Source organism: Salvia splendens, chromosome 21 (assembly GCF_004379255.2).
Source record: "Salvia splendens isolate huo1 chromosome 21, SspV2, whole genome shotgun sequence".
In the NCBI taxonomy this organism is placed as follows: Eukaryota; Viridiplantae; Streptophyta; class Magnoliopsida; order Lamiales; family Lamiaceae; genus Salvia; species Salvia splendens.
Window position 1 is genome coordinate 25,957,308 of NC_056052.1, and position 17,498 is coordinate 25,974,805.

The window sequence follows — 17,498 nt, forward strand, 5'->3', positions numbered from 1 at the left end:
AGCCTTCCGATCACGGTGGGGAAAGCGCCTACTAGCTCCAGTACGATGATTGAGTTCTTTGTGGTAAAAGCTCGGTCTCCGTACAACATCATCCTGGGAAGAGACTGGCTCAACGCAGTTCGGGCCGTTTGCTCTACTTATCATCTCACCATCAAGCTCCCCACTAAAGGGGGGATAGCGGTCATCCGAGGTGATCAAAAGAGAGCAAAAGAGTGTCTGCAGATTGCGCTTAAAAGTGCCGAGCAATCAGATCGGCATCATCAAGCATAGCAATCACAGCAGCCGGAGTCAGAGGCAAGCGAAATTACCGAAGTCACACCAGAGCCGAACTCAATGACCGTTCAGTTATACGAAGATGATCCATCCAGAACGGTCAAGATCGGTTTCGCGGGAACGCCTCTACTCCGAGAAAAGACCATCCAGCTCCTCAAGGAGTACAAAGATGTCTTTGCATGGTCTCCGTTGGACATGACCGGAGTGCCCTCTGAGGTAATCACTCATCGGTTAAATATTGATCCATCAGTCCGGCCTATAAAGCAGAAGCAAAGACTCTTTGCGGCAGAAAGAAATCAAGTCATCCATGACGAAGTCCGCCAATTACTGAGAGCGGATGTGTTATTCGAAGTGAAGTATCCTTCGTGGGTGGCCAATCCTGTCATGATCAAGAAAAAGGAAGGAGGATGGCGGATGTGCATAGATTTCACCGATCTAAATAAGCACTGTCCCAAAGATTGCTATCCCCTTCCGAACATAGATAAAAAAGTAGAAGCTTTGATCGGCTTCGAAATTTTCTGTTTTCTTGATTTATACAAAGGCTACCACCAAGTCTTAATGGATGAGATTGACGCTTCAAAAACGGCCTTCATTACTGATTTCGGCATTTTCGCTTTTAAAAAGATGCCATTCGGTTTAAAGAATGCCGGAGCCACTTATCAAAGGATGGTAGACAAGCTTTTTCGGCACCTGATTGGAAAGGAGGTCGAAGTGTATGTTGACGATATAGTCGTCAAAAGCAAAAGCACTTCGGAGTACGAGCACAACCTCAAGTCCACTCTCAACGTGCTCAAGAAAGCCAACCTCAAACTTAATCCCCAAAAGTGTACCTTTTTGGTAGATTCGGGAAAGTTTCTGGGTTGTTGGGTTTCAAAGGACGGACTCAAGGCAAACCCCTCAAAAGTTCAAGACGTTCAGAACATGGCAATGCCGAAGTCCATACATGACGTGCAAAGGCTAACCGGATGTCTAGCCGCACTGAATCGATTCCTTTCCCAAGCAGCCGAAAAGCAACTGCCGTTCTTCAAGGTGTTGAAAAAGGCACCAAAGTTCGAGTGGGGAGCCGAGCAGAAAAAGGCCTTTGACGAGCTCAAAAGTTACCTAGCCGAGCTTCCTATTCTCTCTGCTCCAACCGAAGCCGAAGTAATATTCTTATACTTAGCGGCATCGGATCAAACCATCAGCGCGGTGCTTGTACGAGAAGAAGGCCTAAAGCAGCTTCCCATCTATTTTACAAGCCGAGCATTAAGAGGTCCAGAAACCAGGTATCAACCTCTGGAAAAGATTGCTCTGGCATTAGTAAATGCAGCAAGGAGACTGCGGCCATACTTCTATGCTCACAAGGTATGCGTCTTAACTGATCTGCCACTTCGGCAAGTGTTGACTAAACCAGAAGCATCAGGCAGAATCGCCAAGTGGGCTATAGAGTTGGGAGAGCACACAATTGAATATCTACCTCGGAAAGCCATCAAGGGACAAGCCTTGGCAGATTTTCTGGCAGAAGCAAAGTTCGATCAAGCAATTCCTGTTATTGCCGAACAGAAGAATTCTGCCAATGCCGAGCTAGCACAGCCCTGGGAATCCGAAGTAGAGCCGCCGGACTGCTGGAGCGGATTCGTAGATGGAGCTTCAAACAAAATGGGAAGTGGAGCTGGTATTTTACTTGTCGCTCCCGACGGACACGAGGTAACCTACTCACTTCGGTTTCTATTCCCCACTACTAATAATGAAGCCGAGTACGAAGCCCTCCTGGCCGGACTCCAGTTAGCGCAAAGTCTGCTCGTCAAATCTCTCAAAGTCCATTGTGATTCACAAGTCATAGTAAATCACATGTTGGGTACAAGTGAAGCTCGTGACGAGAGAATGAAGAAGTATTTGGACAAAGCGCAAAACATCAGCCGAAGTTTCTCCTATTTTCGGATAATCCGCATTCCCAGAGCGGAAAATAGCCGAGCAGATACCTTAAGTAAGTTGGCCTCAGATCCGAGCTCAAAGGTGGAAGAATTAATGCATCGAAGCATTGATGAAGCCGAGGTACATTCAGTATCCAGCTCGCCGAACTGGATGACGCCGATCTTGCGGTATCTGGATCAAGGACAATTGCCCGAGGATAAGAGAGAAGCTCGGAAGATCACGTGCCGAGCACTTCGGTACGAACTTCATGAAGGAGTCCTCTTTAGAAAGTCTTACCTCCAGCCGTTGTTGCGGTGCGTAGGACCAGAAGAGACGGACTACATCCTCAGAGAAGTTCATGAAGGATCGTGCGGTAGCCACATCGGAGCCAGAGCTTTAGCTACAAAAGTTCTGAGATGGGGATATTATTGGCCAACCATGGTACAAGAGGCAGTGCAGCTCGTCAAGAAGTGTACGAAGTGCCAAATTCATGCAAATGTCCCAAGGATGCCGCAGACCGATCTATACACTATGCAAAGCCCTTGGCCTTTCATGCAATGGGGCATAGACATAGTGGGACCACTTCCTCAAGCTCCTCGGCAAATGAAATTCCTTATCGTTGCCGTGGACTACTTCACGAAGTGGGTGGAGGCTGAACCATTAGCTACGATAACGAGCTCAAAGGCATTGGACTTCGTCTGGAAGAACATAGTGTGCCGATTTGGCATCCCCCACATCCTCATCTCGGATAATGGGACTCAGTTCACCGACAAGACGTTCAAGAATTGGTGCCAAGAGCTGAACATTCAACAGCGGTTCACTTCGGTCTCCCATCCCCAAGCAAACGGACAAACGGAAGTAACGAACCGGATTCTGGTGAAAGGGTTAAAAGCTCGGTTAGAACAAGCCAAAGGACAATGGGTAGAAAATCTCCCTCAAGTCCTATGGTCCTACCGAACTACACCCAAAACCTCCAACGGTGAAACTCCGTATAGTCTGGTGTACGGCACTGAAGCCGTAATTCCGGTGGAGATCGGCGTACCCAGTCCCCGAACTCTAAATTTCTCCTCAGAAATGAATGACGACGGACTGAGAGCAGAACTAGATCTCGCCGAAGAAAGAAGAGAATTGGCGTGCATAAAAGCAGCCAAGTATAAGGAGCAAGTAGCCCGGTATTATAACCAAAGGGTGAAAAAGCTTCAATTTCAAGTGGGAGATCTCGTCTTGAGAAACAACGAAGTAAGCCGAGCAGAAAAGCTGGGCAAACTCGAACCCACATGGGAGGGTCCATATCGGGTGTCAGAAGTCCTCGGCAAAGGGTCTTATAAATTGACTCACATGTCAGGAGAACAAGTACCCCGAACATGGCACATCTCCAACCTCAAGAAGTTCCACTTGTAAGAGACAGTCCGGTCAGTCCGTCTCGTGTCTAGTTCGGTCATAGGGGTATATGTTTTTATTTGTTTGTTTCTTACTTGCACCTTTTACTTGTCGTTTTTTAAAAAAAAAGTTTAAAGTTTTTTTTCTTTCATCTTTTTCATTTTTTCTCTATGTGTTTTGTCTCTATGTGCTTGTCGTCTCTTACAAATGGTACCAAGGTATATCGTTCTTTAAAGACTGATCCCCTTTTTAGATCGATTATTAAAGACTATTGTGAGTCCAAGCTTCTAAGGAAGATATAAGACCACAATTCAGCTTAACAAGCAGTCCGTCTGAAACGAACTGCAATAAGCCAACGATTGTGAGTCCAAGCTTCCAAGGAGGACACAAGACCACAATTCAGCTTAACAAGCACTTCGTCTGAAACGAACTGCATTAAGCCAACGATTGTGAGTCCAAGCTTCTCAGGAAGATACAAGACCACAATTCGGCTTAAGAAATAAGCACTTCGTCTGAAACGAACTGCAATAAGGGAAAGTCCGATCCACGCGATAAACCTCGCCGAATTAGGACGACCAAGTTCGGTCAAAGAAGTTTACCTCATAAGACCGAGGACGACCATGTCTAGTCAAAGAGGTTTACTGCATAAGACCACTTCGGTTAACTGGGAAAGTCCGATCCACGCGATAAAACTCGCCGAATTAGGACAAGGGAAAGTTCGATCCCGGCGACAAAAATCGCCAAATTAGAACACAAACCAAGTCCGGTCAAAGATGTTTATTTCATCAGACCAAAGACGAGTCCGGTCAAAGGTGTTTATTTCATCAGACCAAAGACGAGTCCGGTCAAAGATGTTTATTTCATCAGACCAAAGACGAGTCCGGTCAAAGATGTTTATTTCATCAGACCAAAGACGAGTCCGGTCAAAGAAGTTTACTTCATAAGACCAAGGACCAAGTCCGGTCAAAGAAGTTTACTTCATAAGACCGAGGACAAGTACGATGAAATTTTTTCGCTAAGCTGTAAATACAGTGTTAGAAGCGAAAACAAAATTTCATTTTTCAAATCTTGTTCGGCATACAACTCCGCTACCCTACAAAATGGCGTTACGCTATTACAAAGGACTATTCTACTGTCCAGGGTTGCTGAAGTTAAGCCACCTATCTGCAAAATCCTCTGGAAGCCGAGTTCGGTTGTTCCGAGCAGATGAAGAATAAGCAGGTCGACGAGATGCTATCCTCGACCCAACGCCTCTTCCCCGAGCCCGAGAAGTCCTAACACCTCGGCGATGAAGAGTCTCTGCAATAAGCATCTGCTGATCTTGCTCGCTCATAGTCACAACTCCTCGGCGAATTTCAGTCCGTCCCTGTCTTGACGATTCCGGTTGCTCCTGAGCCCGTTCTCGTCTTGACGTTTCCGGCTGTTCCGGAGTTCGTTGTTGACTGGGAGTAGGATTTTGAACAAGGGAACCAGAGGTTTGATCTGGAGTGCGAGCATCTGTTGGCACGATATGCCGAAGGAATCTTTCTATGGAGGGGCGCCGAGAAAGAACAATGTTGTACCGAGAAGCCCAGCGCCGCAATGATTTCACAACTTGTTGGCAAGCCGAGCTCTCCAGCGCATTGTTCCTCCGGAGTACATGATATTCCTCCCACAGTTCGTCAACTCGACTCTGAACATCTGATATGGTCACTCCCCCGCGCACACGGATGTAATCCTCGTACGCAGTCCTCTCAGCAATGGTCGTATTCAGCTCGGCCTCCAGATCCTTCTTATCGGACTCTAAGTCCTTATTATCGGCCTCCAGCTTCACTAAACGAGCCAGAAGCTCGTCATTCTTCGTCTGATCGGCTATAGCTCTTTTCTCAGCTTCGTCTAAAGCCGAAGAGTACAGCCGTTTCCAGTGAAGTATCTCCATCTCCTTGAGTACAAAGCAGCTATATTAGTTCGGCAGCTGTACCGAGCAGATAGTAAAATACAACAGGAGTAAAGGCGAGTACGAAAAGCTATACGAAGACAAGTGTAGAGAATTTTTCATTCACAAGGAAAATTTTTTACACTAGGAGGGCTTCAAGGCCATTTTACAAGGAAGAAACCAGAGTAAGAGAAGGGAGACGAAATCATACTCCGCCAGCTTCGTCTCCGGCTCCTTGGTCTGGTTCAGCTTCTTTCTCCTGAGCTACCTCAGCCTCGGCCTCGCATCCTGCCGGCCTCGCCTCCGCCTCCTGATCGGCTTCCTTCTCCGGATGCCCGGCCCGCTCGACTTCGGCCTCCGGCTCCAGCGGCTCGGCCTCACCCTCTCCGTTGTAAGTCGAAGCGGGTGAAACGGGTCCCACGGAGGCAAAGATAGCCTCCAGGTTCTCGTCCCGATCAGCTCGACAACTCCGGACTCGGTCTGCAGAAAGCAGGACCGAGGATGAAGCGAGCTCCTCAAGGAGCGGCAGATTCTGAAGCCGAGCTGCTATCTCTCGGCTGTACAGAGGCAGCACGACGTCGGCCCCCTGCTCGCCCTTATCGGTAATTAGCCTTACCAGACTACCGACAAAGGCCGAGAACTGGCTGCTCAAAAAGAGTTTCTCCGTGTAAACACGGAGAGCCTCCCCCTGGGCAGCCACGGCGGCAGCCTCCTTCTGAGCCTCCCGGTGCTTCGTCTGCTCTTGCAGGATGATGAGCTGGTTTTTGGCTGACCGGGCTTCATCCTGAGCCGATATCCTAGCAGCTCGGGCCCTCTCAAATTTGGCCTCAGCCTGTTCGGCCAGACTACGAGCAAGATGCAACTCCTTCTGCATCTCCTCGTAGTCGTGGGATGCTTTGGAGAGCTCCACGGAGACGAGCTTGGCTCTCTGAAGATGAACAAGGAAAAAACTCAACAGAATGGCCATCAAAAATGTGGAAAAGAAGCCAAGTCAGAAAGCTTACCTCCACAAAATTCGTCGGCCATTGAAAAGGCTCAGGGACGTGTTCCGGGATGTCTGCAACCACCTCGGAGATGACCAGGTCTTTCCCCGGCACTCTTGGGGACTCATGAAATTTCCCCTTCCCTTTAGCCGAATACGACTCCGGCTCTTTCGGATCCGAAGAAGAGGTTTTTTGCCTCTTCGGATCCTTCTCGGCTTCAGACGCCGAGCGAGGGGCTCTCTGCCTCTCCGGCTCCACAAGCTCGGAGGACTTTCGGATAGCCTTATTCAGCATGTACACTGCCAAAAAGCAAGAAAGCAAGGTTAGTTTTCTTCGCTAAAGCAGTAGAGCATAAAGATAAAGAGAAATCCTCACCCTCGGCCTCTTCGTCCGAAGACGAGATGTCGAACACGACGTCGCCCTTGACGAGCTCAGACTCCGTGTATTGTTTCCTAACTATGGGAATCTTGTTGAGCTCGCCATCGAGCTCGTCCAACGGTTCAGGCCGAGGGTGACGGATAACGGACTTCGGCCCTCTCCAGGGAAAACTAGGAGCCGCGGTCCTATCATAGTAGAAGAAGCGGTTTTGCCACTTCGGCCACTTCGTTTTACAAAAGGCCCTAAAGGGCTGTACAGGGATCAAGTAAAACCAAGACCCCTTCCTCTTAAATTGAAAGAATTTAAGGATCGCCTTCAAAGACAAATCCCTTCCTAACCTACGGAGTTCGGCAGCAAAGGCCGACAAGTGCCTCCAAGAGTTCGGAGTCACCTGGCCTAAAGGAAGCTGAAAAAAATCTAGTAAATCTATAAAGGCAGAAGGGAGGGGGAAACGAAGCCCGCATTCTAAGCAGGCCTCGTACACGGTGGCGTAACCCTCCGGCGGGGAGTCAGCCCTATGATCACCGTCAGGTACCACCGCCTTCCCCCCAGGAAAAAAGTATTTTTCGGGTAGGGACATCACAGTATCCTTACTCAAAATACTATGGAAATACTCTACGGTCTTCTCCCCGGACTCTTTCCGGCCAGAAGACCCCTTACCGCCTCTCCTAACGCTACCCGACTCCGAAGAAGAAGAAGAAGACATTTTTCTTACTTTTTGAAGGTGAAGAAAGTCTGAAGAAATTCTTGAAAGCGGAGAGAGAATTTCGCAAAAAAGAGAGAGTGCAGAAGAAGCAGTCGCAAAAGTGCTTCAATGATGAAGAAAGGAGGTATTTATCAGGTTCGGCGAAGATTTCAAAATCGTCGCACCGTTTCGAATCCCACCTTTTCAGGATTCAACGGCCGGATTTTACTGTCGCATTTAATGCAGTCACGCGCAAGGCACGTCCCCTGACATCAGCCTCCCCCTTGCCTTTATCCAGAATGCCGAAGTGACTCACTTCTCCGAAGTGATTCACTTCGCCCTTCGGGGGGGGTAGTGATGGGGTGCGTACTAAACAAGCCCAACAGCAATGACGGCCCATCAGCCCAAAGCCCAAGGAAGAGTATGAGTTCGGCATTACCAAAGAGTTCGGCCTCAGCCTACAGCTCGGTAAAAGCCAACCTATCAAGCTCTACTCTCAGGTCGGCAACCAAAGCAGGAGTATGAGTTCGGCATTACCAAAGAGTTCGGCCTCAGCCTACAGCTCGGTAAAAGCCAACCAATCAAGCTCTGCTCTCAGGTCGGCATCAAGCTCCACTCAAAGATCGGCAACCAAAGCAGTTCGGTCTCAGTATTCGACCGAACAAGGAGTTAGTGGACCCATACAGGATGTCCAACGCACCCACTACCACGTGGTGTCAACTCAGGCCACGATCGTAGGCCATGACCTACGCTACATCCACGATCTTAGGCCATGACCTACACGACATCCACGACTTAGGGTGGAGATGCAAGCCACGATCTTAGTTCCATATATAAATAGAACTTAGATCTGATAGGAGGAGGTTAGAATCTCTCTAGAGAAAAAGTCATATAGCAAGTCTGTGTTGTAAGCTGTAATTCGCAGATCAAGCAATACAAACCTGCCCCCATTTCTCCCCGTGGACGTAGATTTACCTCAGTAAATCGAACCACGTAAAATTTCCGTGTCGTAATTTATTTTTACGAGCATTCATCATCATCAATAATTCGCGGATTCATCAATGCGCTTTGCACAAAAACAGCGGTGGTGGTAATCAATCGATTTCCTACTCGCCGAACCGGTTGAACATGAGGCGATCTGCGATGACGAATTCTCTGGTGCGGATCGGCACCGTGGAGGGAGATCTGGTGAAGCGAGCCCTCGCGACTTTGATTCGCCCGTCCTCCCACCAGCAGCGTCGCCGAGCCGATTTCCGGCCGCGGCAGAGCCGGCTCTCGGTCATGTCCAGCGCCGACGACATCTGAAGGAGCAAGCCGAATATGCAGGTTTGGTTATACTCGAAAATCACCAGTCGCTTACGATCCGCAGCGGCGACACCTGAGCAATTTTTGGAACAGGGAAGCTGATGTTTGTGTTGGTTGTACATATGATTTCCAAATGAAGAACGTATTGGATTTGAAACTAGAGCACTCTCGATCTAATTAAAATGAATCCAATCGAATTTCACATAGCAATGAGGATGAAACTATAATTTGAATCTAAATCCAAGGATCAAGATGATTGCGTGATGATTTAGTGTTTGGTGCTGGTTGAAAATATCACCAATTCCGTTACGTGTATCGTATCGTTATCCGTTGAATCCGTTCGTCCGTTCCGTCGCTGTTCGTATGAGGTAAGTTCCGTTCGGTCGTGTCAATTTTACGTTCCGTCCGTCGGCTCGTATGAGGTAAGTTCCGTTCGTTTGTTTGTTTCAATATTTCATTACTATTTCGTTGCTGTTATTAATTTTTACTAATGTTATTTTTCATCTTTGTGTTGAGATCTGAGGAGCATTGCGTGCAAGTATGGGGGAGTGATTATCGTGAAACTCGAAGGTCGAGGCCATGGCTGATCTTGAGACTATTTTTTTCACCTCGGCTTTGGAAGATGGAAATTACTAAAAATAGATTTCTGCTGATTTTACGGAAGTTGATACCGGTGATTGGACCATATATTCCGAAAGTTACTGCGGGGACCATAGTAAAATCTAACAGAAAATATTCTCGAATTAAATAAAAATAAAAATAAAAATAAAAATGAGATTATTTCTTTTAAATAGAATAAAATGGTACTCAATACTATAGTACTCCCTCCGTCCCATGCTACTCGCACTTTTCATTTTAGGCCGTAAATTTGGGATTGATTTTTTAGTGTGATTAAATTAGAATTTTAAGTGTAATGAGACATCACTTAATAAAGGAGCTCTTAACTTAATCTAACATATTAATTAAATGCATTAATTCTAACTTAAACTATAAATAGTGTAAGGAGTTTGTGACGAGCCGAAAAGCAAAAGTGCAAGTAGCATGGGACGGAGGGAGTATTTACTGGAGTAACCGTGTAAGTACTATAAATAGATTTACAAGTATTCGATAAAAGCTAGTATACTATAAAATGAAAAGGGGAGGGAAGAAAAAAAAAATACTTACCAGTTTGGAAGCGGAAATGATAGCCAGCTGAACATTAGGAAGGATTGTTGAAATCTGAAATTTAACATGAATATGTAAAGAGTAAAAACAAATATAAAAATATCATTAAATACCGAAAATGAAAAAAAAATGAATATTTATGAATTTGGATCTGGTAAGGTCTGGAGGCAGCTGGACAAGTGTGGATGTGGGCCAATTGAAGAGGACATAAATACCCATTATGAATATAGACAACACATATGCATACTTTTTATTTACACATTGAAATTTAGTGGTTTTATTGAAAAATGATATAGATGTTGGATAACAGAATTATCCAGTTGGCACACATCTCTAAGCAATTAATAGTAAACAAATGTTATCTGTCTCAAGCTACTTGGGTTAACAGAGAAAATGAGTAATATTCATATCTTCCAAGTTATTTAAAGCATTTATTTAGGATGCGTAATTTAAAAAATTGATTTTAAAAGTTAAAATGAAAATGTAATAGTATAATTTATTGTTCAAAAAAAATAATAGAATCAACTATTTTAAGATTAACAAAAAATAATACTTCTTCCGCCTCATATTAATTATCCACGGTCATTTTCATCTGACTCTATTAATTGTTCACTTTTACTTTTACAATAAATAATAAGTATGTTGCATATTTTATTAATCATTCCACGCACATTTTGCTATGTACCTAAGAGTATATAAAAGTTTTACTCATATTTCACTAATTGGAAGCATTTTATCTATTTCTCTCACATTTCCTGAAATCACATTAAAATTAAATTGGATAATTATTGGGAGACGGGTGAGTATAACTCAGCTATCTGGATGAAGAAAGTAATGCTGTCTATGTTTCATTCTAAACTAAGTACTTTTTTTTGCTTGATATATATCGTTGTTATATAATTTATATGAATAGAGTAAAAATATGAATGCAAATAAAATAAAGAGTATTTTAGAAAATACGTAAACGTCTCAAGAAGGAAATGTATCATCTGGACGGAGAAGGTAATTCAGTGAATTTCTAAAATTGAAATATTAGGTAAAAATTATTGGGGACGTGTGTTTCATCAATTTTGGTTGGAATAAACATTTGGCTTATAGGTGTGGAAATCGGAATTTCACTATTGGGTATTCTATTTAATAGTATTTCGTGCGGTGCCGGTGCGTTCGTTTTGACCTATATCTACACGTGTAGGAGTAGTACCTTTATAATTATTCAAACTCAATTGTATCAATTTGGTTTGGTTTAACATGTAATTTGGTGCCTAAATTGATTGTTTCTAGAAGTGGAGAAAAAATGCACACCTAAAGATTCTGCTCACATTTGTTTTTCTTCAATTAAATAGGATATTTAATTCCGAATATATAGAAAATTGTAAATCCATATAGAATTGCTTGGTAAAAATGTCACAATGATAATTTAATATTAATAGTTAGAGCATCCGCAGCGGTGAGCAGGACGCTGTCCGTCCGTCCGTGCCAGCGAGCAGCTGACGTGGCGCGTTCTGATTGGCCAACGGCATTTCCGTTGGAAATTTAATTTTTTTTAAAAATTGAAAATAATACCAAAAATTAAAAAATATATATTTTTTCAGCATCCCAAAAATCTGGCCGTTTTTTACCGTTTTTCTGGATTTTTTTAATTTTTATTATCCAAAAAATCATCTATAAATACACACATTCATCATCCATTTTTCACATCAAATCATCTCTCATTCATCTCCCATTGTGAGAGATGATTTGCGCAGCGTCAAGAGTCCGCTCGTAAAGATATCGAAAGAGCTTTTGGGGTCCTTCAAGCCCGATTCAACATTGTGAAGGCCCCGTCTCGGCTGTGGTACGTGAAAAATATCGCCGACATCATGTACACGTGTATTATCTTGCACAACATGATTATAGCCGACGAAAGACCGAGGACGTCTAGCTTTTACGACGAGGAAGAAGCCGGAAGCTCAACCGCGAGGTTTCCCCCACGCCTAGGTGTGCATACGACGGTGGGTGAGAGGATCGAAACAAGGCACACAATGCGCGATACCCGAACCCACGTTGAGCTACAAGAAGACCTAATCAAACACATTTGAGCGAAATTCGGCCACGAGTAGTGGTTTTTTAATTTTATGAATTTAATTATGTAATTTTTAATTTTTAGGATTTAAATTATGTAATTTTTAATTTTTAAGACTTTAATTATGAAAATTTTAATTTTTAGGATTTAATTATGTAATTTTTAATTTTTTTGTAATTTGTAATATTATTCCCGTTATTTTTAATGCATTTTAATATTGTGGAAATATTTTTATTTAAATTGAATAATAGAATGGTGAGACCCTTGAGCTTGTCATTGCGGAAGAGCACGAATGTGAGTGTTGTGCTCTTGCCTAAGAGCAGGGAGTAAAAGTGGATCCGGACCCACATACGTTCTCGTTGACAAGAGTACGGATGTGGATCCTCTCATGTGTCGCCTTTTTCGGACAGAAGCGGTAACGGTTAGTTCTAGGAGTTGAAAAGGGGAAGTATTAAATTCAATAATTCGATGATTGAAACAAAATGAATAAGAAAAAACTGCAAAAAATGGCCACAACTGGTCACAAAATCCCACAATCACCTAGTGCAGTTTATAATATTTCATCTGTCCGCAATTGCGTATCATATTTTAAATTTTTTCCTTTTTTATCCAATTATTAGTCTTCTTCTTTAAGTATTTGACAAGTTTCTCATTCTAGAATTACATTATATTTCAAAATTATTTCAATTACCTTTTCTCCATATCTCCTCATTTTACTAATTTTGCAATTAAATTGTAGTTGCTCATTATTAAAAAGAATAGTGGATGAAGTGACTATAATTTTCTATAATTATGAGCCGATGGTGGAATCTGCCTGTCTCAAAATCTCTAAATTTCCTTAATTTGGAGTGTGGTTATTAGCTTAATATTTCTATAAAGTTGAATATAATGTGTAAGTAGAGAAAGTCAAAAGGCTGCCGAAGAAGACTAGGTCTATTCAAAATAAATAAATAGTCATAATTCGACGAACACGAAGCGTGCCGACCTCCTTACGCTATAATGAAATTACTACTATTATTATTGAATATTTAATTCAATATTCCAGTATTAGCTATTTAAATGGGTTACATATTGTTTTTGGGTGTTATATCCAACACTAGCCAGCTCATTCAGCATATTATAGACATTATAAAATGTAGAGATAATGATGCAAGAATAAAAATGGGTGGCTTGTGTTTGGCTGTCGTAGACTAAATTTGTTTCGATTCCAAGCATTTTTTTATATAATTCTTAGTGTAAAACAAATAGTTATTTTTCTACGATATAGAATTATTTTATAATTAATGCTTCAACCCGTCATTTTAACACAATATTATAAAAATAATAGTGTTCTCGTCTTTTGGCAACCTATGTGTCTTAGTTTATAAAAGAAAAAACGTAATCTCAACTAAGTGTATTTTTCGTCTATCACACAAGACTTAATTATCTCTAAATTTGAGAGCACGTGACAATTGAAAAAATTTAAAATAATTCGTTTATTTTTAAATTGAAGTGTTTTTTTTCCTGGAAATGGCCCTAAATTAAACATCATTAGTTTTTATTTACATGTGGAAATTGAGGAATACATGCACCAAATATTTTATTTGTGCATTTGGATCCAAAATTCGTAAGCATGTTCAAGCCGTGTTAATTAGAAAAATTGGGTTAAAATTGCGAATTTAGTCAATGAAAGCTGGTTAAGTTAGTGAATTCAATGAATAAAAAATCACAGAATTCGATTCCAAACAAATTTAAATTCACATGTAAATTATAGATAATCCATGATAACAAAAATACTACTACTAATAACTTAACCAAAAAAAATACTAATAAAAATATATATCTACACCTAAAACAACAATGCAAACACCACATACACCATTAATAGTACATCACAAGTAACGCTACAAATGAAGCCAAGATCATCAATTGAAGCACCAATGCATTGCCCCTCAAAACCTAAGCATGCTTGTCTTCTTCGAAACCGGGTGCTCCTCGAGGCGTGTGCGCCTTCGTATAAACACGATGGCGTCTCTCCCTTCCGTATATGACCCAAAACAGCAGAGACAGCATGACCGCGAGGGCAACCATCACGAGCCCGACATAGATCCACTTGCTATACCTACGCAGCCCGGGACAGTGATCGGCCTCTATGGCCGAGAACGTATCCCTCACAAAACTACAGTCTTGAACATTAGCCAAGAATGGACCATACTTAAACAAGCCATAGCTCACATTCACACTAGCAGCCATCTGCGTGTACATGGCCGGCGTCAGACGACCCTGTGTCATGCAGATCCCGTTCGACGATGTTTGGCAGACGTAGCCACCTAACACCTCAGTGGCATTGCTGAGGTTTGTCTCACCGGGTGCACAAGCACGGCTGGTGAGGTCGGGATTGAACGGATTGCACACGTTTGGCACGGAAGGGCCTGATTGGTTGAAGTAGAGCGGGAGTAAGTTGGGGACGTTGTTGGCGTTGGAGATGTTGGAGATGACCGTGTTCATCAACGTGACGAGCTGTGATGATACTTCCTTGCTCTTGGTCAAGGTCTCTTGGGCGGTGGCGTTGTCCACGCAAGGCAGGATGTCGTCGAGAGCTGTATGAGCAGTCGGGTTCTGGACCCACTGGTTCATTGCTACGCACGTATCCCCTGTCACGCTGAAAATTATAAACCAAGAAGTGAGACGATGCAGTGCAAATTAGTTGGCTCGACTCGCTGTAGATGGGAGAATCGGATAGTTTATACGTACTTGTGTAGAAGAAGAAAGATCCCACATAGTATGAACGTCCCGGTAACAAGAATCCATCCCGTGACCACCAAGCTGCAACGACAAACGAAACATTAGGCATATATAGAGCTACACTACGAGGGAGGCGAGAATGAAGATGTTCGAAGAAAAAGGTTATTCAAACTCACAGGTAAACAAGAACCTGCATTCCGAAGATTGAAAACACTGAAACGAAACAATCCCGGAGTAAGATCAGAGACGACAAGGTGAAAAGTACGCGAATGTTAACAAGTTCAAGAAAGTACCGAATCCGAGAAACGTTAGATGAAGCATAACGGCAGAGAGTATGATGAGAGCCAATCTCCTGCAAGAAAACAAAGCATTCACACTCTCTATAGCAATTCAAATTTGAAACTAGTTCTAACTTACACTGATTGAATGAGATCCTTGATCTTCTGTGAATTGTCCTCGGTTTTAGTCGAGAGGGTGCTGGCCGATGAGTTTATCTTGGTTTGGATGCTGTCAATGTCATCTATGACATTAGGCGGCAGAATCACTTGATCCACGTTGATTTGCTTGGCGGCAGCCAGATATCCCGAGACATTTCTAAGACTCTCAGATGTGGTGTCGGCCTGATAGACGACGTATTCCAAAGTGTTGATAGTGCTGGTGTGGAATTTCCCTTGGCCAGTGTACAAGATGATGCATCCAATGCTGGAGAAGGTAACATTAGACACTAATTTCACCTTCACAATGTGTAACAACAAATATATATATAGAGAGAGAGGTATATGTACATTGCAGCAATGGTGAAGAAGGTGAGGAGGATGAGAGAGAGGGCATAGGCGACTCGAGAATAACCATAAGGCGCCTTTCGGCAGCAGCAGAAGTAGAGGCATGTGATGATCAAGCATAACCCGAAGACAACAAACCAGATTGCGCCAACAATGAAGAAGGGAACAGCAGTGTAAGCCACAGACTGTGATCCAACATCAAGTTATTCGTATGGTTAAGCAGAAACTCTCTTGTTTTTCATACAAATAGCATAAAACTCTTGAACAAAGTCAAGAAAACTAAACCCAAATTGGCCAAGAACATAAAGAAATCAGATTTGGACCACAAACTATTGAACTAACTCATGACAATATGAAATCAAATACTCCCAAGAAATAAACTAAACCAAAATTGGCTAACAACATAGAGAATGAGATTTTGAACACAGATTCTTGAATGAACTCATAGCGATATGAAATCAAATTTTCCCATGAGAGAAAAATAAACGCAAAATGGTCAATAACATACTGAAATGGGATTTGGAACACAAGTTCTTGAACTAACTTATAACAATATGAAACCAAGCAACAACATAAAGAAGTGAGATTTGGAACACAAATTCTTGAACTAACTCACAATAAGAAATCAAACACTCCCAAGAAGGAAAACTAATTGTCCAACGGAATACAGAAAAGCGATCTTAAACACTAACTCTTGAACTCATACATAGCATTATGAGCTCAAATATTCCCAAGAAAGAAAACTAAACCCAAATTGGACAACAACATTGAGAATTGAGATATGGAACACAAATTTTGAAGTAACTCATAACAATATGAAATCAAATATCCCCAAGCAAGAAAACTAATCCCAAAGTGGCCAACAACACACTGAAATGAGATTTGGAACACAAAGTCTTGAACTAACTCATAACAATATGAACTAAAACACTCCCAAGAAAGAAAACTAATAAAACTCCAATAGTAAAATTCTTGCACTATAGCTCTTAACATGGGACACAGATCTTGAACAAACTCTCATAAAAAACACCCTACAATCAGAATGTGTAACAACAAGAAAATGAGCTTACACCCCAGTAATGGCGATTACTGATATTCCAGCCTCCTCTGTATTTGCGAAAATCATCAAGAGGGTCTTTCCTCTGAGTCCTCTTCTCAGCCAAAATCAGAGTTGTGTTCACTTGTTCCAGAAATCTCCCTCTCTCTCTCCCAACCACCGCTGCACAACAAACACAAATTCAAGACTCTTTTTTTAACACACAAAAACACAGATTAGAAAGCAAAATGGTGGGATTGATTAACCTGAAGTCTGCAGAGTTGGGAAAAGGGCTTCTTCCCCAAATGCCAATGCAACAAATGCTGCTGCAAGGCATGAGAAAAGAAGCAGAGATCTCAAGCACGCCGCCATTCTTCCCTTTTTCTTTATCACTTCAAATTTGAAAATAAAATGCAGCAAACTTCAATAAAATGCAGCAAGTTTGTAAATTTACTAGTCTGCCTGTGTGTTGAATAAGTGACATGTGGCGATTCCACAATATTACTTCCTTACATTCTGATTTTATAGTACACATTTTTCGAATAAAAATGCCGGTTTGCGGTTTCTGCCTTCATTGCCGCCACTCAACGAATTCTACAGCGTCTTTTACTAATTACGGCATTTAATAACGCCACTTTACCTATTAATCAATCGGTTTTAATGAACTGGTTGAAAATTACTTCACTCTATGAGCTAATTATAACTCTGCTTTTGACAAAACCCACTTTCAATTTCAGTGCATAATTCATTAAAGATTGAATTTTTAAATTAGTTGAGTGGAATAAAGGATTTAGAAAAGGTGAATTCTTGAAGGGACAGGGCATCAATCAAGATTTATTGTTTACAAATTGAATTTGAATCACTGCGGAAAGCTCTAAATTAAATGCGGCATTATCTCACTGATAAATATCTCAGTCA

At 42.4% G+C, this 17,498-nt stretch overlaps 1 protein-coding gene and 1 long non-coding RNA gene across 2 annotated transcripts; one reads left to right on the top strand and one right to left on the bottom strand.

Annotated features, from left to right (window-relative positions):
• The first annotated feature begins 8,459 nt into the window (after positions 1–8,459).
• On the top strand, positions 8,460–9,585 carry LOC121783717. Its single transcript, XR_006046625.1, has 2 exons — positions 8,460–9,234; positions 9,329–9,585. It is a non-coding gene; the product is annotated as an uncharacterized LOC121783717 (long non-coding RNA).
• A 4,166-nt stretch (positions 9,586–13,751) lies between these two features.
• LOC121783650 lies at positions 13,752–17,223 on the bottom strand. Its single transcript, XM_042181791.1, has 8 exons — positions 16,847–17,223; positions 16,615–16,763; positions 15,548–15,729; positions 15,180–15,464; positions 15,056–15,114; positions 14,939–14,975; positions 14,772–14,843; positions 13,752–14,679 (listed from the first exon to the last, which is right to left on the bottom strand). The coding sequence occupies exons 1-8, from the start codon at positions 16,950–16,952 to the stop codon at positions 13,977–13,979; spliced, it is 1,593 nt and encodes a 530-aa protein (XP_042037725.1). The 5' UTR covers positions 16,953–17,223; the 3' UTR covers positions 13,752–13,976.
• Between the last annotated feature and the right edge of the window lie 275 nt (positions 17,224–17,498).

Excerpts from the sequence above, each read along its gene's own strand:
- LOC121783650 (XM_042181791.1), bottom strand. The coding sequence starts at position 16,952 with ATGGCGGCGTGCTTGAGATCTCTGCTTCTTTTCTCATGCCTTGCAGCA. Across the intron at positions 15,115-15,179 it reads AAGGATCTCATTCAATCAGT|GAGATTGGCTCTCATCATAC; the intron begins GTAAGTTAGAAC and ends GTTTTCTTGCAG. Across the intron at positions 14,976-15,055 it reads TCTAACGTTTCTCGGATTCG|TGTTTTCAATCTTCGGAATG; the intron begins GTACTTTCTTGA and ends GTTTCGTTTCAG.